The sequence below is a fragment of the Carcharodon carcharias genome, chromosome 2 (assembly GCF_017639515.1).
Source record: "Carcharodon carcharias isolate sCarCar2 chromosome 2, sCarCar2.pri, whole genome shotgun sequence".
NCBI lineage: Eukaryota > Metazoa > Chordata > Chondrichthyes > Lamniformes > Lamnidae > Carcharodon > Carcharodon carcharias.
In genome coordinates this window covers 161,409,234-161,435,583 of record NC_054468.1, presented here as the reverse complement: position 1 = coordinate 161,435,583, position 26,350 = coordinate 161,409,234, and the positions used below count along the sequence as shown (strand labels likewise).

Below are 26,350 nucleotides of genomic sequence, written 5' to 3'. Positions count from 1 at the left end.
TGCCATTGCAGCCCGGCCTACCCCATGTGAGAAGCACTTACAGGACACACCTGAGTTGTGACCCTTGACCTGCAAGGCACTCAGGCCAAGCAGCCAGTGCTCACCCCTTGGCCATTTCTGGTGTCAGTGGCAGTTGGCACTCAGACTCTAACACCCCTGAGTTCCATGGTAGGGGGACAGCCAGACCGTAACACTTCAACACACTGATTCATGCCAATTCGGTACTCACCCTTGCCAAGCACAGCAGGTCATTGACCTTTTGTGACACCTAATCCACGTGTGCCAAATAACACCATGGCTGATGACCTCGGCTGCCACCAGCTCCCAGTCTTTTTTGGTCAGTTGTGGTGGCCTCCTCCTGCCATCCCTGCATACAAGAGCCTGACACCAGCCTCTCCACGAGGACCACAAGGCACTCATCCAAGAAATGGGGGGCCGAATGCCCACCCGACTTGTGCTCCTGCCTCATGTCTCCAGCCGCTGGTGAGGCTATTGTTCCAGTCTTCTGGACAGACTTCCAGATTCTTCCCTGGCAGCCTTCAGGGAGCTGCATTTGCTAGTTTTAAAGCATCTGCCTGGTCGCCATTGGACCTGGCGCCCGACAGCTCCCGTGTCTGCCTGGCTCTTCCTGACCATTCAGAAACATAAACATAGAAACTAGGAGCAGGAGTAGGCCATTCGGCCCTTTGAGCCTGCTCCGCCATTCAATATGATCATGGCTGATCCTCTATCTCAACGCCATACTCCCGCTTTCTCTTCATACCCCTTGATGCCCCTAATTTCCAAAAAATTATCAATTTCTTTCTTGAATATTCTCAGTGACCCGGCCTCAATAGCTTTCTGTGATAGAGAATTCCACAGGTTAACCACCCTCTTGAGTGAAGACATTTTTCCTAATCTCAGTCCTAAATGGCCTGCCCCATATCCTGAGATTACGTGGCCCCTGATTCCAGACTCCCCAACCAGGGGAAACATCCTCCCTGCATGCTCTCTGTCTAGCCCTGTTGGAATTTTATATATTTCAATCAGATCCCCTCTCATTCTTCTAAACTCTTGTGAATACAGGCCCAGTTAAAACAATCTCTCCTCATACAACAGTCCTGCCATCCCCGGAATCAGCCTAGCGAACCTTCGCTGCACTCCGTCTATGGCAAGTATATCCTTTCTCAGGTAGGGAGACCAAAACTGCACGCAATATTCCAGGTGTGGTCTCACCCAGGCCCTGTATAACTGCAGTAAGATATCCTTACTTCTGATCTCAAATCCTCTAGCAATGAAGGCCAACATACCATTTGCCTTCCTAGTTGCTTGCTGCATCTACCTATTTACTTTCATTGACTGGTGTATAAGGACACCCAGATCCTTTTGTACACCCACATTTCCCAAAATATCAGCATTTAAATAATACTCTGCCTTTCTGTTTTTCACACCGAAGTGTATAACTTCACATTTATCCACGTTAGACTGTATCTGCCATGTGTTTGCCCACACATGCAACTTGTCTAAATCACCTTGAAGCTTCCTTGCATCCTCCTCACAACTCACAACCATGCCCAGTTTTATGTCATCAGCAGACTTGGAAATATTTATATTGTGAATAGCTCAGGCCCAAGCACTGATCCCTGCGGCACACCACTAGTCACTGCCTGCCATCCGGAAAGAGACCCATTTATTCCCACTCTGTTTCCGGTCTCATTCCATGCCAGTGTATTACCCCCAATCCCATGTGCTTTAATTTTGCCTACTAGAAGATGGGTTTCACACTGGGCAGACCTTAGTTGGCTATCCAGCGTGAAATTGTGTTTGCAACGTGGCCACAGCCAGGAATGGATTCCATATTCCGTTTCTGCTCCAGCTAACCTGGCTTGCACACCAAGCATGAAATTCAGGCCAATGGCTCAGGTTTTTCAGCCAGTGTTGAAAGAACAGCACTCGCCATTCATTACACTTATAGATGCCAAAAACTTTGTGTGGGCTTTATGTGCCAAGTTATGGTCTTTAAACCCTTTTCAATGTGGCACCTTCTATAGGATATTTGTAGCATGTGTGAGCAGAGCAAGTGTGTCTCTTTAACCAATTAAATTAAATAATCCTCACTGAGACAGGCAGGATGCTATTTCAACCCATTCAAAACCCATCCACCTCTACAGAATCAAAATTGACCCACGGGTCTTAACCAGGAAGTATGAATTAGAATATTCAATTCAATGTAAAATCGTGTAAAGAAAACAAAATAAAAAGATAGAAGGAAAGATGGGATTAAGAGAGAGAGAGAAAAAAGAGACAGCGAAATTTTGAAAATGCATATTTCATGTATCTAACAAATCTCAAACAAAAAATAATTTCTGAATGAACAAGACTCCACACTTTTAAAATTATTTTTAAGAGTTCTTTTGCAGTAATTAATACTTATTAAACAGTTGAAAATTCAGCCATTCCAGCTGAATTCACCAGCCCTAATTTTTTCTGGTGTGTATGGTGGTTATCTAATGGCTAAGTACTGCAACTTCACATCCTTCACGCATTCTAATGCTGAGTCATTCAACGATGTACAGGTGCAGTGCAGCTTGTAGAGGAGTAGGGAAAATCAGATGACAGTTTCCCAGTTTCCACTGTGCATATAACTATGCATTGTGTTTACTGCAAGTTGCTGCCTAATGAACCTCATAATAAATGAGTTCTAATAAACTCGTCATTATTCCTCTCACAAAACCCAGGCCATCAGGTTTATTGCGATTAATAATAATTAAAATCTCCTTCCCCCCACCCCCCCTGTAATTTATGTTCTTTTTTAACCATAAATGAAAATTAGTGCCTTGATGAAAATATGCCATTATTTGCTGGCTTGCTAATATTAGTTCTGAGGGATGATAATGTTGTCTGTGGAAGCTGCTTAGTTGAAGTTGAATAGTGCTAATACAGGGTCAGATGATAAGCAATGACACAAGACTAACTTTGAAAGTCAGAGAATGACATAGAGGCCAGAATTCCACCACAAGTTGGGAAGTCCCAACCTGGGAGCAAAAGCATGGGTGCATGGCAATACCTGGGCATAAGCTCACTGGCAGTGCCCAATTAAGAGGCCACCGCTAGGACTGCTGTCCAGTTGAGAGCAGCAGCCATCCTCTGACAGCTGCTGGTTCATTCAGAGAATTGGCAGCCCAGCAGCTTTGGTAGGGCCATACATTGAGGTGACCGCCACTGTGACTGTGGGATGAAGAGGATGTCTCCATGTTAAGGCACCCTTGAAGACCAGATAGGAATTTGTTTCATGTGAGGCATGTAGGGGCCAGCAATTGGAGGGGTAAACCCTCCAGTGGCAGTGTTGGGGTAATGAGCGTAGTCATTGCCTTGGGGGAGCCCCTCCATGGGCCATGGATCAGACATTGAGGGACAGCCCCCTCACAAACCCACTTGGAAGCTGCCAAAGTTTATCTGGTGGTCTCCACATACAGTAAAATGCCAGTGGGGGGAAGCGGGATGGTAATTTACTGTAAATTGATTAATTGTTTTAATTTAACACCTGCTTCCAGTCGGCGGGCGGGGGAAAGAGGGTTGGTGGGGTGATGCACCACTGCCTTCTCTGCCCCTGAGAATATACAGCAGGATGTCAGGCTCCTCTTTCAGCACCTTCTGCTACAAGTTTGAAGCCTTCTGCTCCTCAACCTTTCTCCAGTGGGCTGGTAAATTTCATCCCAGAGTTTCTCCTCAGGCAGGGTACAGTCCATGGTAATGTTAATTGTACATAATGGAACAAGCAGGCTTGATCAACCAAATGTTCATACCTAGTTGCATATCTCCTCATGTTAAGTCATCAAACTTTGATACTCAGTAAGTCTGTGCGGACCAGTAAAGTGTACATTTCACCCCCGCTCCTTCCTCTCAAAGGTCCTATGGTATGGTACCAGAAGTTTGAATATGCTGTTGGTCACTGGTTACAGAAGACGGCTGAACACGTGTTAGGCTGCGTACTGTGCAGTCCAGGATGCTTCAGTTTGTACAGGGCTGCAGCCCTAATGGATAATAACGTGGTTAAAAAATATACCACCAAAGCCACTGAAGGACAGCATTTTGTCCAGTACGATCAAGGTATGTAACCAACATTCACTTTTACATTTGGCTAGAATTTCCATAAATCTCCCTCCATAACCCTGGGAATGGTGTAAATGACTATTTAGGATGTGTGGAAAACGTTCTGAGATTCTTCCATCAAAGGGCCATTGGGAGATTGGGCAAACTCCTGTCGTAATTCTACCCCACTGTGCATAAACGATTAATCTCAATGTGAATGGGAAAGCTTTAGCTGGAAAGAACATTCAGATCATAAGGTCATTAGAAACACGAGCATCAGTAGGCCATTCGGCTCATCAAGTCTGCTCCACCATTGAATAAGATCGTGGCTGTTCTGATTATTGTCTTAACTCCACTTTCCTGCCTGACCCCCATAACACTTAACTTATTATCTTTGTTGATCCAAAAATCTGTCTAACCGAGTCTTGAAAATATTCAATAAAGCAGTCTCTACAGTTTTCTGTGGAAGAGATTCCCACTAACAACCCTCTGAGAGAAGAAATTTATCTTCATCTTTAATGGAAGAGCCCTTATTTTTAAACTTGTGACCCCTCATGGGCGCTTTCTGTGTCTTCTACTTTTTATAGAAGATTTTACTGTCTGTTTTTATATTTCTAGCTAGTTTTCTCTCATGCTCCCATTTCTCATTTTTTTTAGTCATCCTTTGCTGGTTCCTAAAATTTTCCCAACATTCTTGGTTATCACAAATATTTGTAGCATTGTACATCTTGCATTTCAATTTGATACCATCCTTAACTTTATTAGTTAGCCATGGATGGTGCATCCTTCTTATTGCATCTTTCCTTCTCAATGGAATCTATCCTTGTTCTGAGTTATGAAATATCTCCTTAATTGTCTACCACTGCTTTTCTACCATCTTACCTTTCAATCTCCTTTCCCAGCCCACTTTAGTCAACTCTGTTGTCATATACTGGAATTGCCTTTATGTAAAGGCCCAGTAGTTTCAGGCCCAAATTTCTCACCCTCAAACTGAATGAGAAATTCTATCATGTTATAATCGCTCTTACCTAGAGGATCTTTTAGTAAGAGGTCATTAATTAATCCTGGCTCATTACACATTACCAGCTCTAAAATATCCTGTTCCTTGGTTGGTTCCAGAATGCTTATTTCTATGAAACTGTTCCAAATACACTCCTGAACTCATCTTACAGGCTACTTTTGCCAAGATGATTCATCCAATCTATATGAATATTAAAATCCCCCACAGTATTGAAGTACCTTTTTTACAAGCCAGCCTTATTTCTTGATTTTAAACTCTGCCCTTACAGCATAGCCACTGTCGGGAACCTCTAAACCACTCCTTTCAATGACTTCGTTCCTTTGCTAGTGGATCCAAACTGATTCTCCATTTTGATCATCTGAACCAAGATCATTTATCACTACAATACTGATCTTATCCTTTATTAACAGAGCCACCCCACCTCCTTTTCCTTTCCTCCTGCCTTTCCAAAATGTCAAAGGCCTTTGAATATGCAGGTCCCGGCTGCCGTCATTTTGCAACCATGTCTCTATAATGGTGTTCATATCATACTCATTTATTTCTAATTTTGCTATCAATTCTCCATCTTGTTACGAATTCTGCATGCATTCAGATAAAGAGTGTTTAACTCTGTCTTATCATTTTTTGCTACTCTGACCTTATTTGCTAGTGCACACTTATGTTTGTACACTCTGTCCCTTCCTGTCACACCAGTCAGCTCCTTTCAATAGGAAAAGCTGATATTAACTGAGAGGCAACTACAACACATTTCCCTCACTACCATTATGTCATATTGTAATAATGGGCTACAATCAAGAACAGTCAGTCAAAGGGACCAATTATAACCATATGTAAATTTGTACAATTGGTTTAACCACGCACTAATCATTTAGTGATGAATCATTCAGGATGCATATTTTACTGAAGGCAGGGATATTCCTTGAATCAAGAGAATCTCATATTTTTGGATGATTTAAACGATCAGTCATACTATGATGGGCTAGTAAGCACTTTTAACAGTAATGTGCATTCATCAACTCTAACAGGAGAAGACCGTTGGCTATGTACATTATTACTACAGCAGGGCTGGCGTGTAGAATACAATGCAGCTTCAGATGCCTACACAAAAGCACCACAGGAGTTCAGAGAATTCTACAATCAACGACGCCGTTGGGTGCCATCGACTTTGGCAAATACAATTGACCTTTTGAACAGCGGAGCACCAACCTCCAGGAGAAACCCCTCAATTTCAAAACTCTACATTCTGTACCAGATTATTGGAACAGCAGCATCGATTCTGGGTCCTGCCACTGTGGTTTTGATGATAGCAGGTACCAAGCTTTTCTACCACATTGTGATATTTTCTTGCCTGTAACTTGGGATAAAATACCCCAACTATTGGCAATATTTCATTTCTACAGCATTATCATAAAATAGTATCAGTGCCACAAATGCATGAGTGATTGTATTTAGCTACATACAGATGAAAGGACACAGGCTTTTTTGCCCCCAAGAGTGGGAGTACAGGCTTCTGCATCAATATGAAGGGTGTGCTGACACACAGTCATCTACTGATGTGTCTCATCAGGATCTGCCAAAATAATTATAAAGTATCTTAGACGCCAGTCAGGCCTTAGGATTCAGCTACAGAAATGAATCCATGACAGGTTTCTGACATTACTGCACAGCCTTGTAGTGGGATGTACACCCCAAATGGTCCAGCAATCTCACAAAAGGTCAGAGTTTTCATTAAAAAAAATTATTTGGAAAACCTTGTTACAGTTGCTTACAAACACATGAGAGTAAGTTCAGCAATCCTGTGCTCCCAACATGAAATATTATTTGCTCGGAGTGTGGATTGTCTACAAACCTGTTGCACTGATTCCTCAGCCCTCCATTCCCATTAAGCAAGGTTCACGGCCGGGAGTGTAAGATCACCTGGTTTACTGTGTGGTGTGTTGACATACATCAGACTGAAACACCTAATGGTATGATTTGCACCTGTCATCATCATAACTTTTCATCCTCACTAACCAAACAAAATAAGTTTACCAAATACCTTTTCAAGCTGTCAAGCCCACCGAATACTTGCTCAACAATTCCGCTCACACCCAATGTCATGTATCATGATGTCATGCCATCAATGCAGTATGGAGTGGGCCTTCAGAAGGTAACAGCCGATGCACATTGCTAGAGCAATGCGATTCAGGTCTACAACAATATTAACAAGTTTCACTTATACAACAGCTTTAATATAGAAAAACTCCTCAAGAAGTTTTGAAGAGAGGATGTAAAAATGGACACCAAGCAACAATAGTAGGAAAGTCAAGAATGGTAGTCAAATACATGGGTCAGGAACTTCCTTAGAAATGCTCCCACTCTGCTATCTTAACTTGACTGGAAGTGCAGTGAAAAACTTGTTGACTCTGAAATTATGGTGGTTCAGCAGGAGTAACTTTGAGTATGTTCCTGACTGTGGTCTAACAAGTGAATCTTGAGGAGGTTGTGCTTGGTATCAGTGAATGAGAAACAGAAAAGTCTAATAGGATATCTTATATATTGATTAATATTGAATTCATAACGTTAGTACAGGAAAGCTTATAGGATAACTTTGTTCTTTGTTTTACCCAATCTTAATAGGATAAATGTTCTTTCTAATACAATGTAGATGACTTTATGCTACACAATAACTTTTACAGGAGCATTTACCTTTGTGTTTAACTGGAATGGAAATGTTGCTCTGGCACTTGGGATCTTGCCTCCTGCCATCTACATACTGATCTGTTACAAAGTCAAATCAGATACCCAGATCAATATTGCTGCTGTTCTGAGCATCTTTTATGCCTTTCTCATGATTGCAACGATAGTGTCCATTATTGGTGAGTGTTTCATTGACTACACTTCTAGATTTCAAATTAAATTTTATATTGTACAGGAATTAACTTTATCACCCAAACCTTTGAAACTATTCATCTTAAAACTTTGTAATATGGATTATCTTTTCATGTTTATTAATTTATTCATTAATACTGCATTTAATTATGAATCACTATGTTAAAGATGTGTAGTGGCAATCAAAGCTCTCTTTTGCCATCTGAAGTTGTCAGATAAGAAAGTGAAATGTAATTAAAAAATGCAATACATAGGGCTGAAGAACATAGGAACATGGAGAGGGCATTCAGCTTCAATTCCATTCGACATTCAGTTAGATCACGGCTAACATTTTAATTCTTAATATTTTGTATCCTAACTGCATTCACCTGCCTTGGTTCCAAACTGTTGTGCTTACTTAATAGTGGTCCAAATATCCCTCTTTCCTGTTTTGAACATGAAGTCATTTTTGGACAATAATAAATCAATAATATATTGCAAACCTTTTTGCACACTTTTGGTATCTTGATCATTATAAATTCCTGTTTCCAAGGTATTAGTAGAAACTGCCCATGTAGAGTTGTAGCCAATGAAAGCACTACAGAAAGTGACATGAAACTGGGGAGCTGAATTATTCCGGTATGGTTTAGTCTAATTAACCATTGCCCTCTAACTATTCCTATTCCTTGATTCACAGGAAGATGATAGTTAGAATCTCACACAAGGGGTAGAATTTTCTGCTCGGTGTGCAGGCACGTGCCTGACATGCTTGAGCGTAAATAGCGCGATATGTTGATCTATTAAGGCCATTAAATTAGCAATTGACTGCGATTATTCACTGCCGGTCTAATGTTACCCTTGGCAGGTGAGTGAATCGGCCAGGCGGCCTTTGAATTTTTGAGGAAAACTTATCCAAGGGTGGGATGAGGATTCTGTGATTAATTTAAAAAAAAATTAAAATATCAAAAAAATTTTCATCACCCGTATGTTAAGATGTCTTATTCTGACGTGTGGACATAATTTCCCGATTTTACATTCTGTTTTTTTTGATTGTAAATTCATCAGCTCCCACAGGCAGCTCTCTGCCTTCAGGAAGCTTTCCTTCCACGCTCACCAACGCCCGCGCTGACTTCAGCGCTCGCCCTCCTCCCGCCCCCACCCCGGCAGCGCTGAGCCTTTCAATGCACCTTTCACGCTGGCTGGACATTAATTGGCAAGCCAGCATGAAATCACAGTCGGGGGCCGATCATGGTCGCCGGTCCATTCCCCGGTTGCTCCCAGGCCCGCCGATCACGAAAATTCTGCCCAAAGAGTTAAAACTATGGGGGTCTGACCAGTGTATTTAACAAATTGTTGTCATAAGGCCATCTAGGCACTTGCACATTGTTATTACATTCATAAATCTCACATCTTTACCAATTTTTATGATTGTCATTTATATATTTTTTTAAAAAGCTTGGAAGCGAAAATAAGACAATAAGCACAGAATTATTTGGCAGTGTCAAGACAAAGCGGAGATTCACTGAATGGTTTGAACCTTTTTACACAGATTTTATTAGCCCAGTTACAACCTACTCTAATGTTCTGTTGGTGGCACTGCAATCTTAACAAGTTACCTTTCCTGCTGTAGTAAGTGAAACATTTGTGTACAATTTGAGAATTAGGCTTTACTCAACTAAATTGTTAGCTTTGTTGGTGAAAAACCACAGATATCATGTGAAGCAGCAGCATTAAAAGGGCTGCTGCAGGAGAAGGAGCAGCATTGAAGCCATGGCTGCTGGAAATCTGGAGTTTTGTGCCATTCTGGAACCAGGAATTATGTTGTAGCTGCTGCTGCATTTTTGAGACAGGTGAAATACAATTCCAGCTTTCCCAATGATTTCATTAGTCCTCTTTTTTTTTGACAATACCAGCCAATCCATTTAAGTCAGAGAGGGCAGCAAAGGAAACGCTGTTAGTGTCAGGTTTAAATGTGGCAGACTGCTCCCATACACACCTGGCTGTTTACCATATAGAGCCTCAGATATTGATGTACATGTAATTGACATTGCTTCATACTATTCAAACAGGGTCAGGTGCAGCCAATAGAAGGCTGAAACTGGGAGGAGTTATGTTCCCAATTTCCTCTTTCAAGATCCACTTCCCTCCTCCTGCCCCCATCCAGGGGGATGAAAAAGGTAGACTGAATCAAAGGGATCTTTTGGGGTTTGAGTTATAGAATGAACTTGGGATTGAGGACTCAAGCTATCTCTTTGGTGAGAGTTTTATCAAATAGATTTTTTTACATCTTCCGATATATGTTAGCATTGTATATCCTCCCAATATACAGACCAGCTGCATTACATTTTTTTTGCCACTGCCATGTTTCAAATGTGTTGCCAGTTACTTATGTTCTGCAACCTTTGCTTGCCTTTACTGGAGGGTGTAACCTTATCAGTATTTAATTACCAAACTGATGGGTGTGACTGTCTTAAAATTATTACCCTATATGTCAAGGGAGCTTTCAATTAAATCGAACAAAGTGCTCACTATGTTTATGTAGGAGACCAAACAAGTAGCATTTCAGCAAGAGAAGCATTGACTTACAAAGATAAGAATATGTGAGGGGAGAAATTAAACTCACGATTGCCCACCTGATGCTTGAAAAATGTACAGTCAGCTGTTAAAAGTTGTGGGAGGCTTAAAGAGGATGAATACTTTGGATACCCCTTTCACACCCTGCCTGCTTTAGGCAGACCTGTAAATGAGCGAGCAATCTGTCTGCCTAAAAGGGCACAAGAACCTTCCAATATGCAAATTGGGATCCTAGATTGTTTGTCAGAGTCTGATTGGAAAATTCTGGTGCAAATGGGTAGGGCATGACTTCAGAAGCCACTCTTAAACCAGACAAGGGTCTTCATGCTAACATAAGCCCTGTACATTCACGTTCACTTGACTGTGTAGGTGGGAAAAATGAGTCATAAGCTCGTTCCTTAATGCTAACACCATGTTCTGTGTTTTTAGGTGAAATGGTCAGAGAAAATACCTTTATTACTCCAACAGGCTTGTTCTTTATCTCCATGATGATCCTTTACATTTCAACTGCAATGCTCCATCCTCAGGAATTCCCCCTTGTGTTTTATGGGCTGCTATACATAATTTGTATCCCCAGTGGATACTTGCTGTTGCCAATTTACTCCATGGTAAACATGAATAACGTTTCATGGGGCACACGTGAAACAGTCAGTCCAAAGGTACAGGACAAAAAGAAACCTCAGCATGTTCTGCGATATGAAAAGAAATGCAAATGCATCTGTTGGGATATTGAATTTGTAGTCAAAGAGGATAAAAAGGAACTAACTCAACATACAGACAGGTAACTTGCTTTCAAAGTAATTACAATGTTAAAAGGCAGTATAAGTTGCTGTAGTCTTCATAGAAAACTCTTAAAGAGTTAACAGTCCAATCTCCCAGTTCTCTGTGTTTGGGATCCCTTTGCTCTGAAGGTTTAGTTATTGATTTTTGATTGATACATTCTCTTTGGATTAAATTGGCCTCTCAAATTGCCCTTTTCAAACTCACAAGCCCCTTACAAGCCCCTCATCCCACTGCTTGAGGCAATGGGATTTCTTTTGACTGGGGTGGAGGTGAGAAAGAGAAAGAAAATTCTGTTTTCAAAGGGAAATCCTGACTGTTTCCTATTTTTAAGCATGAGAAAGATTAGCTACATATTTTCCCTGAACTAAAATGACAGGTGTCCAAGCAAACTCATAAAACGTTTCACGGTTCAAGCGGCAGATTCTTCTTGACGTTGTTCCAATTAATATTGATATTGGGAAACTTAATGGGCTGAATTTTGCTGTCGGCAGGTAGGAGGCGGGGCCCGCTCGCCGACACCTAAAATGACGCGGCATAATGTCAGGGAGAACCCCCGACATCATCCCGCCCCATTTAAATTTTCAGGAAGGCGGGGGCACAGCAAAATCAGCTGCGGACCCGCCGACCTCTCAATGGCCAATTGAGGCCATTGACAGGATCATTGAAACAATTAAAGGACCTGCCCATCCAACCTTAAGGCTGGTGGGAGGCCAGGAGCCCCGGCGTGAATTAGAAAATACATGAAACCTCATCCACCGGCGGGATGAGGTTTCATGTAGGGATTTAAAAAGTTTAATAATATTTTAGTGTAATTTATGAACATGTCCCAGCTCATGTGACATTGTCATGAAGCGGACAGGTTAAGGATTTTTTTTTTCTATTTTTAACATTATTAAAAGTGTCAGCGATCTCCCTGGGGCAGCACTTAGCCTCAGGGAGATGTGTGCTCTTTCATGCACATGTGCGAAAGAGCACACTCTCGCTTATGGGGAATCCCCCCCGCCTGCACAGGGAGCACATAGCACTTCCTGGCGGACGTCATGCTGGGTGGGCCTCACTTGGCCTGCCCACGTAAAATGGCAGTGAGGCCCGCTTCTCTGGCGGGGATTGGCTCCCCACCCACCGGAGATTGGGTCGGGTCCACCCGCTTGGCAGGTAGAAAATTCTGTCCAATATTTCTTCCAATCATTCACATCAGTCTTCTTACCACATTCAGAAATATAGAGCCCAATGTTAACCCATTTAAATCCATCCACTTGCAGGGAGTTAAAATCAAGTCCCTTCTTTCCATTGTCCTGACTTCTCCATTCTATTCTGTGCTATGTTCTTGAGAGTTCTGGGTATATCTTTGAAATATTTTGTCCCTGGAGGGCATCCTTTTTATCTTTTTAATTAGGTCATTGCTTTGAAATCTAAAAATTGACAGTGTTCACTTGTGACTTTTTCCCTATTTATATTTTATATTTCCTAGTATCATCATATTGCTTGATGCTCTAAATTCAAACTATTTCAAATCTTTGAAAAATTATTCAGGTATTCATTGATTTTTTCCTTCAGTATAACTGATGAAGAGGAAGAAATCAAGCCCAGAGTTGAAGATAGTGAGTATTGATAAGGTTATAGAAAATCCTGACTTGTGATTAATTGATGGGCCTTCCAGAAATAAATAGATAAAACCTCCAACACAAGCAGAACTGTTGTTGGTATTGCAGGGTTTTCTTCCTGCAGAGGTTGCAAAAATAGTAAAAGGACATAACCAAAGGCTCTAACCAGAAACTTCCAGCCACGTTCCTCCCACCTCCCCCCTTTCCCCGCCATGGTTGGTTCCTCCATGGTGATGCCAGTGAGCCATTGAAACCTCCGTTCACCTCGGGGGAACCAGCAGATCCCCACCGGTGTGAAGGGCTGGAAAATTCTGGCCTCTGTACCTAAATGCACACAGCATTCATAACAAGATGGATGAATTAAGATCACAAGTAGAAATAAATATATATGATCTGAGAGGCATTACAGAGACATGGCTGCAGGATGACAATGTTGGCTCCAGAATGACAACGTCTGGGACCTGAATATTCAAGGGTGCAAGACATTTCGGAAGGACATGAAACTAGGAAAAGGTGAAGAGGTAGCTCTGTTAATTGAGGATAGCATTAGCACATTCGAGAGGGATGACCTAAAGATCAAGATGTAGTTTTGGCAGAGATAAGAAACAGTAAAGGTAAGAAATCACATAGGGGAGTAGTTTATATGCCTCGTAACAGTAACCACACTGTAGGGTGGGGTATACAGGAATAAATTTTGGAAGTTTGTGACAAAGGTACAGTGATAATCATGGGTAATTTTAATCTACATGTAGGTTGGATGCATCAGTTTGGCAGGGGTAGCCTGGAAGATGAGGTAAAAGTGTTTTCGTGATAGTTTCTTGCAGCAGCACATTGTACACCCAAGTAGAGAGCAGGGTATTCTAGATCTAATAGTATACAATGAGACAGGATTTATAAATGACCTTGCAGTAAAGGATCCCTAGGTAGCAGTGATCAAACTATGATTAAGTTTTATATTCAGTTTGAGGGACAATAGAGTGGGTCTAAGATTAGTGTTTTACACTTTAATTAGGGCAATCATGAGGGCATGAAAATAGAGCAGTCTAAAGTGAACTGGGAAATTAGATGAAGGGATAGGTCAGCAGAGATGCAGTGGCAGACATTTAAGGCGATATTTCATAATACTCAGCAAAGATACATTCCAGTGAAAAAGAAAGACTCTAGGGGAAGGACACACCAGCTGTGTCTATCTATAGAAGTTATCAAATTGAAAGAAAAAGCATACAATTCCGTGAAGATTAGTGGCAGGTCAGAAGATTAGACAGAATATAAATACAGCAAAGGGTGGCTAAAAGAATAATATGGAGGGAGAAATTAGAGTACAAGAGAAAGCTAGCTAGATATATAAAAACAAATATTTTGAATTACTACATGCATTAAAACTGGAAAAAAGTAAATAAAGTAAGTGTTGGCTCTCCAGAGAGTGAGAATGGGGATTTAATAATGGAAAATAAGTAAATGGCGGATGAATTGAACAGATATTTTGCATCTTTCTTTACTGTAGAGGATACAAATATAATCCCGGAAATAAATGTGCATCGAGAGGTGGAAGGGATGGAGGAACTTAAAACAATTACAATCACCGGGGAATGAGTACAGAGAAAATGATTAGAACTAAAAGTTGAAAAGTCCCCAGGTCATGATGGATTTCATCCTGGGGTCTTAAAAGAAATGACTACTGCATTGGTTTTAATTTTCCAAAAATATTCCACAGATTCTGGAACTGTCCCATCAGATTGGAAAATAGTCAATATAATTCCTCTATTCAAGAAAGGGGAGAGACAGAAAGCAGGAAACTACAGGCCAGTTAGCCTAAAATCTTTCATAGGGAAAATGCTGGAATCTATTATCAAGGAGGTTATAGCTGGGCACTTAGAAAACCTTAGTGCAATCAGGCAGAGTGAACATAGTTTTGTGAAAGGGAAATTGTGTTTGACTAATCTATTATAGTTCTTTGAGGAAGTATTGATCAAAGTTGATAAAGGGGAGCCTGTGGTGTAGTGTACTTAGATTTCCAGAAGGCATTTGACAAGGTGCCACATCAAAGGTTGCTACACAAAGTAAAAGTTCATGATGTAGGGGGTAACATATTAGCTTGGACAGAGGGTTGGTTAGTGAAGAAGAAACAGAACGTAGTAGGCATGAATTGGTCATTTTTGGGTTTGCAAAATGTAATGAGTAGAGTGCGACAGGGACCAGTGTCGGGGCCTTAACGATTTGCAATCTACATCAATGGTTTGGATGAAGGGATTGAATATATAGCTGCTAATTTGCTGATGATATAAAGATAGGGAGGAAAGTAAATTGTGGAGTGGAAGTAAGGGGTTCTCAAAGGGATATAGATAGGTTATTTCAGGAGTGTGATGGAATACTCCCCACTTGCCTGGATGAGTGTAGCTCCAACAACACTCAAGAAGCTTTACACCATCCAGGACAAAGCAACACACTTGATTGGCACCCCTTCCACAAGCATTCACTCCCTCCACCACTGATGTACAATGGCAGTATTGTGTACCATCTACAAGATCTACTGCAGAAACTCACCAGGGTTTCTTGGGCAGCTCCTTCCAAACCCACATCTAGCAGACACATGGGAACACCACCACCTGGAAGTTCCCCTCCCAAGACACTCACCATCTGGACTTGGAAATATATCGCTATTCCTTCACTGTTGCTGGGTCAAAATCTTGGAGCTTCCTCCCTAACAGCGCTGTCGGTGTACCTACACCACATGGACTGCAGCGGTTCGAGATGGCAGCTCACCACCACCTTCTCAAGGCCAATTAGGGATGGGCCATGAATACTGGCCTAGCCAGTGAAGCCCACATCCTGCAAATAAGAAAAGAAGTGAATGGGCAAAATATGGCAGATGAATATAATGTGGGAAATATGAACATTTCCACTTTGTCGGGAAGAATAGAAAAGGATCAATTTTTTAAAAAAAATTCACTCATGGCATGTGGATGTCGCTGGCAAGGCCAGCATTAATTATCCTTGAGAAGATGGTGGTGAGCTGCCTTCTAGAATTTTTGCCGTCCATATGGTGTAGGTACACCTACAGTGCCGTTAGGGAGGGACTTCCAGGATTTTAGCCCAGCGACAGTGATGGAACGATGATATTTTTCCAAGTCAGGACAGTGAGTGGCTTGGAAAGAAACTTCCAGGTGGTGGCATTTCCATGTGTCTGCTACCCTTGTCCTTCTAGATGGTAGCAGTCGTATGTTTGGAAGGTGCTGTTGAAGGAGCCTTAGTGAATTCCTGCAGCGCATTTTGTAGATGGCATACACTGCTGCCACTGTGCATCGGTGGTGGAGGGAGTGAATGTTTGTGCATGGGGTGCCAATCAAGTGGGCTGCTTTGTCCTGGATGGCATTGAGCTGCTTGAGTGTTGTTGGAGCTGCACTCATCCAGGTAAGTGGGGCATATTCCATCACACTCCTGACTTGTGCCTTGTAGATGGTGGACAGGCTTTGGGGGGTCAGGAGGTGAGTTACTTGCCACAGGATTCCAAGCTTCTGATCTGCTCTTGTAGCTGCAGTAATTATATGGCTAGTGCTGTTCAGATTCTGGTCAATGGTAACCCCCAGGATGTTAATCGTGGGGATTTCAGCAATGGTAATGCCATTGATTGCCAAGGGGTAATGGTTAGATTCTCTCTTGCTGGAGATGGTCATTGCCTGACACTTGTGTGGCACGAATGTTACTCGCCAGTTCTCAGCCCAAGCCTGGATACTGTCCAGGTCTTGCTGTATTTAGACATGGAGTGCCTCAGCATCTAAAAAGTCCATGCATGGTGCTGAACATTATTTAACTGGAGAGAGATTGATGAACTATGAAATACAGAGGGATTTGGGTACATGAATTTGGTACATGAATCACAAAAAGTTCGTAGACAAATGGAATATTGTTGTTTATTTCAAGGGGAATAGAATATAAAAGTAGGGATGTTTTGCTATAGATATATGGGGTATTGGTGAGACCATGGGTAGAATCATCCATGGAGTGGCAATTACCATTGGATTACTACTCGTTCGTATTTACCTACCCTACACTGGAGCTCCACACTTCTCAGCTGTACCTCCGAGCCAGGCCTCGTGAGAAATGTGCAGTGTACCAGTTGTGGAGTCCCTCCCTCAGAGTGTAGGATGATGGGTGGGAGGACAAGCCATACCCCCTTATTAAGACACTAGCTACCACAAACTTTAAATGTCCCAAAGCCACTTTGTAAAGCTAGGCAGAGAAGTGAAGTGTGTAAGGTAAGTGACTGCGGGGGTAGGGTGGGCTGGGGTGAGGGATCGGGAAGTCGGGCAGGCTGAGAGAAAAGAATTTCTTCTCATCTCTGTCTTACATGGGAGACCCCTTATTTTTAAACTGTGTCCCCTCGTTCTAGTCTCACACAAGGAGAAACATCCTTTCAGCATCCACCCTGTCAAGTCCCTTCAGGATCTTATATGTTTCAATAAGATCACCTCTTAATCTTCTGAACTCCAGTGGATGCAGGTCCAGCTTGTCCAACCTTTCCTTGTAACATAACCCTCCCATCCGAGGTATCATTCGAGTGAATCTTCTTTCTGCAGGCTGAAAAGATCACATAACTTGTTAGTTTATCAGTGTAATTATCGAGTTATATTTGGGGTTTGTAATGCTGCATAGTGATGGTGGGGTGTGGGGTGCAAAAGATACTGGGATCAAATGCAAAATATTGATGTTACACAAGGTTCAGCGGCAGCACTGCATCAAGACTTGTGGTTTTGAGCTCATATCTAAACATGTGGTCATCTAATCCAGAATGAAACTCCATTGCAGTACTGACGGTGTGCTACATTTTCGAAGGTGCCATTGTTCAGATTGGATGATAAACTTCGGCTCCATCTGTGACTTCAGGTTGATATAAAAGATCCCATGCTACTGCTCTAAGAAAAACTGGGGAGTGCCCTCTGATATCCAAGCCTATCACCATCTTCACAAAAATCAGTTTATTTCACTACTTACCTCATAGCTGTTTGTGAGATTTTACTGTGCACATACATTGGCAGCTGTTTCTCCTTCATTGCAACTGTACAAAAAAAAAATTCTTTGTTGACTTTGCTCCACATCAGAACACCCTGAGATCATGAAAGATGCAACTTGTCTCCATGTTTTTTGAACTGTTAGAAAGATGCCACCACAGAGACTGATAACATGCTTTCTTCTGTATATTCAAATGGAGCTTTGGGTCATTTGCAGTTTGAAGGTCAAAATGAAAGATATTTTGTTGTTCAACTGACTCGATTGCAATGCTTTTGAGAATGATCTCACTTATGCTTTCATTGTGTAGATTGGATAAGTAACTTGCAAGTGCAGTCACTACATATACTGCTTGTTGAAGAAGAGCTTAATGAAGTAAGTTGTTGCTAATGACATTTTTCATTTCCTTGTGTATTCATTTCAATGTCTAGTATGAAATCTGTTTGTTGTATGTAGCAATTCACCTGTACTATAAAGCAAAATATGCCATTCAGAAAGACGATTGGAATATAACATTTTTATTCACCTTATTTCTCATCTGCAGACAGAAAAGCCATTCTGGAATGACCTCATCAATCTGTATCTTAAACCAATTGAGGAAGACAAAGAGAGACAGGCAGAAATAGCAAAGCAACTGAAGTCTCTCAGAAACAAGGTAAAAAATACTATGTACAGCTATCTGTTCTGAATCTGGTCACCTTGTTCAATGCTAAAGGGGGAACCGAGTTTGGGTGTGGAAGGAGGAAACAAAGGAGGTACAGAAGGCACAGAGAAGTCAGCAGATTTCAGGATTCAGCATTAGAAATAGATTGCCAAACTTTCTTGCGATCTGTTCAGCTTTTCGAGCATAACATACCAGCCATTACATCTGCATAAACTTGCCAATGCTTGGCCATTGTGCAAAATGCCTTCCAGTTTAAAGAAAGCAAAATGCATGTGATAATGGGCTAAAAGATAAACTTTGTGAGGCTTTATTCTCCGAGTGCAACCTGGCTCAGTAAGACTGAGAATTGGAGATTCAGTGTTGGTGCGGGTTAGCACACCCAATAGGTACAGTTCCTGTTTTCTCAGTGATGAAAGTAAATCAGGAGCTCCTATTGAACACCTGTAATGATTAATTCAGTTTACTTGTGTTCTTGCATGGCAAGGGTTACAAGAAAACCATATTGCTGGGAAATGCGTGTTCGCTCACATTGTACTCAATGAGAATATTAATTTTAGGAATAAACCCTTCCATTTTTTTCAGGCCACTTTTCTGTATTTCATTATTAATGCTTTGTGGATCGTTTCAACATTTTTCCTACAAGCAATTGGTCCAGAGATAAACATCAAGATCCCAAAAATCCTCCCAAATGGTATCTTTTCAGAAGATGAAATTCTAAACATCGAACCACTCAGTTTCATGTTCTTGGTATCGTTCGCTGGGTTATTGGGAATTCAGTTCCTCACCATGTTGTACCACAGGTATTAATGAAACTGTATTTTGATTTACAAAGAAGTAATACAATGTTATTGGAAGTGATAACAATTTTATTTACTTTTTTTCAGGATTAACACACTCATTCACTTTATAGCATACAAAGGAACTGAAATGAAACCGCAACAGAGTGTTGGAAAGTATCACCAAATGGTAAGACCGACAAATCTCACCATGCGTTTTATTGAAAGGAATCAAGTTATCTATAATGAATTAAAAGTCTTGTATTTGATGCCAACTTCCTGTAATCTTTGCACTTTCTGTTACACTGCCCTCATGTCGTACTTGAGACATTTTATATTTTTACTTGGCTCAAAGTAAACCAGCAGCAAATCAGAATTGAAGATGCAGGAAAGCTTCTAGAGGATCCATTAGTCCTTTTGGTCCATCATGCCTCACATGGCATGACACCCCAAATGTTAGCCCAGAAATAGCTGCCAAAATCATTGTAAGTTTACTGCGTACACATTTATTAATGTGCAAATTGTCCATCAGCTTGTCACAATTAAGAAATATCCTGCTCTCAGCCTTGTAAATGGAGTGACCTAAATTTTCACACTCCCGTCAGGTGTGCAGAGTTGGGAGAATTCCTGGCTCCACGTGCCCAACTCTTGAAAAAGCACCCTGGAAGTTTGGATTTTCATCCTGCGTCTACCCCAGGAAGAGTTTGCAGGCAGCCACAGGGGCTTTTGGATGTTTAGGTGGGCTGTGAGAAGGGTCCACCTTGGTGCTCCAGCACTTTGTCCCAGCTATGAAGAAAAGCATGAAACAAAAGAATGGCCCTCCAGCATTCCCTCTCTCCATCACATACACCCCATGATGCATCCATGCTAACCCATGCTATCTAATGCTAGCCACACATCGCCAATGGCCCTGCATATCATCCATGCCAATGTATGCCCCTCTACTCACCATCCTTGGCCCTTTATACTCTCTATGCCAACCTATGCTCCTGCAAACACTCCCCTCCTCATGGTCTTTTATGGTCCCTATACCCAATTTATGCCTACCCATGCCCCTCCACCCATCACCATTTTCCTTTACAACCCCCATGTCGACTCACCCAATATATACCACGAGAAGACCTCAGGCTCCATGCTAAGATTGAATAAAGTTCTGAAGTGTTTATTGTTGAATATATTATTTAAAAAATACTCTCATTGATAATAACCATTCACTACAGTTAACTTCTTTTAATCCCTTACAAAGACTAGCATTTGTATTCATTGTCCCACTTCAAAGATTCTATAAACACTTGAGGCTGTCAATCAAACTGTGAACTCACAGGTATCCCATGTGACAATGGTAGGTTGTGAAATCAGTTATGCTGCACTAATCCCGTAATAGCAATCCCCCGGTTTATGTCAACAGACAGAGTGAAGTAGCAAGCGCTGTTTTTTTTACACAGCTGACAGTGTTTTTCAAATATTTAAAGGGCAGGAGATTTAATGGCTTAACAGCTTAACAGTTCCCTTGTCAGTTCTGATAAGCTTGAGAGTTTTAATGAGTTTATCCACTTTTTCTGCATATTCATGTCTACTTTCAACAATTCCAAAGGACACTTCACCTCCCCCAAAGGACACCTGAACTCTCCCAAAGGTGTCCCTCGACCAATCCAAAAGGGTACCCTACCTTTCCAAAGAATTCCTGTAAGTTAGACCTTCTACGACCAGGCCTAATGTGCATAAGTCGTACTTCCCACTTCCTCTTTGTGACAGTCAGATCAGACTGAAGGCAGTTTCACTTTAACATGTGCAGTTGACTCCCTGACTCACAGATGCCACAACTTCTAACCTCTCCCATTTTCCCCCTTGCAAAAATATTGGGGGCTGGGTTCAGGGGCAGGACTTTCAGATTTAGGCTTCCAGCACCATTTTTGCAAAGACAGAGACCATTTTTGTCTGAGCAGAAATTCGGGTCAGCAATTCTCCTTCAACATTCCTTTGAGTTTCAAGAAATTGCTACATCACATTCATTGCCAATTAAACTCGCCACATAATATTCAGAGTAGTACCTAACAGCATAAGGACCTTTTTAATGATGAGACTGAATACCAAATATGCAACTTCTTTGGCCCTGAAACACAAAAATTAAAACTGTAGAGTTTAATTTCAATTGGCCTAATGATTTTTTTCTCACTTTTCTGTTTTTCACTCTTATTGCAATCATTCTTTCACTCTTTTTATTTCTCTTTCTGTTCCTGATTTGACTTTAATTCAGCATATTTCCAACATGTCTCAGTTTTCTTCTCAATCTTTAAAATGCCTTGGTTAAGGAGAGAGAAAATTGGTCCCATAATCTACCAAGATCCCAGATGCTCTGTTCTCAGCTCATACTTTCAGTAATTTACAGGGCAAGAACTTTTGGAGCTAAATGATGATGAAAAAATGCCTAAGTAATGGGGTCACCTCTAAATGCCCTATTCTGGGGAAATCTGGACTGTCTTAAACTTTATGTCTTCAAATGCACCATGAGTGGCACGTGGAATATGTACTGGTTAGTATTTAATTGTAGATTTAGTTAACACATGCTGTGGCTGGCCAGGTGCAAGTTTTACTTACATAATTTAAGGCCTGATTCCTTGGTTCTACTACCAATAGATGGAAAATACAGATGTAAGAAAATCTCCCATTATACCTAAAGGATTTAAAACCCTCTTTGATCTTTATGATATTGTAGGACTGAGATGAAGCAGTGGTTCTGAGTAAATCATTATTGACTATTTACACCACAGCAGATTTATTCTGCAAGGACACTGGCATAGTGAGAGTTACTTTTCCATAATTTCCTGTCAAATTAAAAGTGTGTTTAATAGTACTCACTTATTAATGTGAAAATGGCAAAGTAACTTCAGGTCAGAGCAGTTGCATGGCTAAACACAAATATCCAAAAGGTACATTCTGAAATGTGTCTCTTTGCCTGCCTCTGTGTGCCTCACCATTAAAACACATTGAGAGATGTGAAGTTCCTGAATTTGCATGCTAAAGTTAGAAGTCGTCTGAAGAGATGCAAGGAACCTGTTTAAAGTCATTTAAAGCCCCTGCAAAATTACTTATATCTAGATTAACTGTCAGAGATTGCTTTCATGATATTCTAATTGTTAATTAACATCAAGGAACTCTTTGACACTAAAAAGTAGCTATTACAAATCTGGAGTCTCATTCCTTCCAGTTTTAATTGTCGTTAAACATTTTTAAAAAGTACAATTTTAAATTTATTTAAACCTTTCCTTTGTATTTCTTTTCCCTCTCTCTTAATCCAATTTTATTTCTCTCCATCATCTACATTTCTCTTTCTGTATCTGATTTGGCATTGAATGCAACCACTCTATATTTGCTTCCCAGTCCTTGCACTGATAATCTTACAATTCTTTAATCTAATTAGTCAAGGAAATACATAGTTGCTTGTCCTGTTCACTCAGATCCCAGTTATAGCCTCACATTTTCAACAACTTGTCAAAGTTAAAATGGCAAGGACAAGTTTAACTAAAGCAGACACTGTTAGATTCACTCCTACAGCAAATTTTGCCTCAATGTAATTTGAGTTTTATTTCTAATATAAGTGAAAACAATTTTGCTTTTCAAGCACAAAACCCTGAATGAAAATTGAATGCTATTTAACTTTCTCCTTTTTTTAGTATAAAGATCATGAGGTTTGATATTATACCGGAGAAAAACCAGCAGAGCTTGAGAAGAATCAAACTGCATCTCACCAGCTTCACACTAATGCTACCATTACCGTCTGTGTGAAACACAACTAACAACTTCTCAGGGATATTACAGCAAAGTTCTGTGGTTCATGTTACAAATCAGAAATATATACAATGAGAGAGTTATTTTTCAATATATTAACAATACCTTATGCAAATAGGCTGAGAGATTTGTTGGTGCTGCATCCCTTTGTAAATAGGCACCTAAGTGCCATAATGGCTGGAGGCAAATGCAAGTACATTCCATTTGGTACAACTCTTCTTGCCTCTCCTCTCATCCTGGCCTCTGCTCATCACCTGAAACGGCATCTAAACCAGCCATTCCTTGTATATCCTGGGACCAACGCGCTGTCTTGATGCTGTGACTGGTGTTCACAGCTCGCTGGTTTCAGGAAGAATGATGATTGGATGTCTTGGACATCGACTCAGACGAATGAGGCCATTGGGCCTATTCTGCATAGTTCTGCCATTAGCCACAACTGGCATGAACAATTTGTGCTGCACTAGGATTACAGCCCGATTTGGAAGCCACCAAATTATTAGGCTATAAAATAAGTATAAACATTTTTAAAAATAAGTAGACTTTTCTGAAATATTGTTGGGCCTATGTTATGACATCTGGTTAATGCGCCCTACATCTGAACTAATCTCAATATGGAGAGAATAACTGTAATAAGATAAACATCGCCAAAAATTAGATTGACCGAATAACTCAGGGACAAATAAGTTTTGATCAGCCTCGGGATTGTAAGTAATTACTGTTACACATGCCAAATTATGACATAATCTACTTTTGACACTCACTAAATTGATGAATTAGGAAGATAATTTCCTCCATGTGCCATATATTGCAAAACTCTTAACTATATTATTTATTAAACTTTTCCAATTTTATTACACATTGACCACAAAGGAAATCTTTTCCCTAAGAGTCATACAGAGATGCAGCAGTAAGCCTTCATTCCTCCTGTACTGATTCTCTTTTGGTTAACATCTGGCCCACTTGTTCCGTACTGGATATGTGTGGTGAGGACAGGACCTTGCAATAGACCTTATTTTTCCCATATGCTAATCAGCTTTACCCAAGTTCTTAAAATGGCCAAAATTTGCAAATAGCCAAGATCTAAAGATGACCATTGGATATAGAAAGAGATTATATACTCGCTTGCGTGTGCAATGACCATCAACTGATACATCTAAAATATAAACGTGAAAGATGAAGATAATTTTGCATACAAATGCATGTGCACAAGACCCACACGTTATATGCATCATGCTAAACATAAGGAATTATTAATGTGCAATTATGATACTTTACAATTGATCATGAATTCACAAACCATGCCTTTGCACAAAATGATCAGTTGTTCTAGTCTCTGTTTACAATAATCTTGAAGATGCAAAATGTTTAATGCAAATATGAATGTTAATTTATGAAATAATGAAGTTACTTATTAAATGTATCATCTATCAAATGTGACCTGTTACTTATTTACATTTAAAGTGCAATTGTGTTAAGTTTCGTCTGTGCACTTTTCACATTATAAGACAAGCATGCTTCATGTACACAGAATTCTGATTCAAATGTAGAACTCCCGTGTATCAGATCATTCCTTTCTCACTCTGCAGAATTTTAAAGCATCAACCATTTCTTATTCTCTCCAGTTTACAGATTTCCTGATCCAAACAAAAACACAGAATCCTGCCATGATGAGATGTTCCTGATTAACCTTTTCTAATATTCCGCTAATGGACTAATGTCCATTGAATTTTTGGAGACAATTAGTGCATTTTAGAAACAGTGGATTTAATTTTATATATGCTCTTTTTGTGGGTTTTGCTTTTAGGATTAATTTACTGAATGAATAGCTAACCGATCTGTGGTACACATTTTAAAATGGACTAAGTTTGTGCATAATTTATTGGAATGCTCAACAAAGGGTGAACCTGGCCTAAACAATACTTTTTAACAACGGGTGACCACTGTGATTTAATTTCTGTTCCATACTTACTGCTCCAAATGTGAAAATGACCTCTGTTATAAGTAGATAATCTCTGATGCTTACACTAATAACTGTATTCATAAAATTACATCATACATGTGACAGGGTGAATGTTTAACCACATCTTCAAGGTACCTAATCATTGGTATGTGAAACCGTTGCTTACTTAATAAACTGGTCTTATGCTAAATTTAGCATTTCCATTTGATTATTTATTATTGGTCAGATGTGGTGGATCGGTTTTGGTAAGGATTGTCCCTTTGCAATTCTCATTGGTTTTAATAAGGAAGCAATTCTCAGTATTGTCGTAAGCATATACACAATAAGGTCTAGCAATCAGCCGTATGCTATTAAAGGGTTGATGGTGGGTTTATGAGTGAGTTTAGACCTGTTGTTTAAGCCCTGATAATGTTAATTTCAGCAGCAGGAGGAATATGTGTATTATAATGTCTGCACAGTGAATCGAGCAGCATAACATCAGAAATGCGAGTTAGATTGAGCAGATGTTTGCTGTATGAGGGGAAAGTTAGATTGACTCCTGATTGGGATGGAGATCGCATCATGCAACAGCTAGGTACCAAAGAGGATAAATTACAGTCAATGTAATCTCCTGGACTAGTTTTAAACATTCAGAAGGATTGGAGAAGATTTTCCAGATTTCTTTCCTCCCTAATTAACTAATGGCTTTTGGACTGGTTTTTCACTTTCCCTAGGAAACTATTAGGCATCTATTGGGTAAGCAGTCTCTTGGCCAGATGCAAAAGGCATCACAATTATACAGAGCAGGCTAGATGGACCAGCTGGTGTTATCTTGTAAAGGTGTTTGCTTATTTGTATATTCTTAAATACTCCATGAATAATGTAAAAGCTAAGGATGGAACTCGATAAAGGGCCCCAGGTTCAGGACTGATTGAGCAAGAGCAAAATAATTGGACACTGGAAATATAAAACACAAAAATTGCTGGAAGCACTCAGCAAGTTTGGCAACAGAGCAAGAAACAGGGTTATTGCTTCAGGATCCTGTGTCAGAACTTTGTCAGAGTGATCAATGCAGCATTTGTTGACTTGACACTTAATATATTCAACCAAATGCAGTGTCAAAACAATAAGTCCAGTAAGAGCTTGAATCAAATAGTTAAAACAGTGCAATACAAGCCTGAGGAAGTCACAATCAAATGATCGCATTTTCTGGACAGAAGGAATGCAGTAAATCACCACGAATCTAGAGATGTTCTCGGCCAGAGCTTTCTT

The 26,350-nt window shown here is 40.5% G+C and overlaps 1 protein-coding gene across 3 annotated transcripts in view; it reads left to right on the top strand.

The window, feature by feature from the left end:
• LOC121289240 (chitin synthase chs-2-like) overlaps positions 1-25,289 on the top strand; it is a 67,463-nt gene extending 42,174 nt beyond the window's left edge. For 2 of the 3 annotated variants that reach the window (XM_041208495.1, XM_041208476.1), the window contains 10 exons: positions 3,889-4,089; positions 6,118-6,402; positions 7,771-7,950; positions 10,946-11,297; positions 12,857-12,900; positions 18,221-18,285; positions 18,455-18,565; positions 19,157-19,374; positions 19,459-19,540; positions 24,762-25,289. In XM_041208495.1, the coding sequence (XP_041064429.1) occupies positions 3,889-4,089; positions 6,118-6,402; positions 7,771-7,950; positions 10,946-11,297; positions 12,857-12,900; positions 18,221-18,285; positions 18,455-18,565; positions 19,157-19,374; positions 19,459-19,540; positions 24,762-24,821 (1,598 nt within the window). In that variant the 3' untranslated portion in view covers positions 24,822-25,289. Of the gene's footprint in view, positions 1-3,888; positions 4,090-6,117; positions 6,403-7,770; positions 7,951-10,945; positions 11,298-12,856; positions 12,901-18,220; positions 18,286-18,454; positions 18,566-19,156; positions 19,375-19,458; positions 19,541-23,024 lie in introns of all 3 variants that reach the window. The other variant, XM_041208486.1, reaches the window with a different exon arrangement.
• Positions 25,290-26,350: the final 1,061 nt, after the last annotated feature.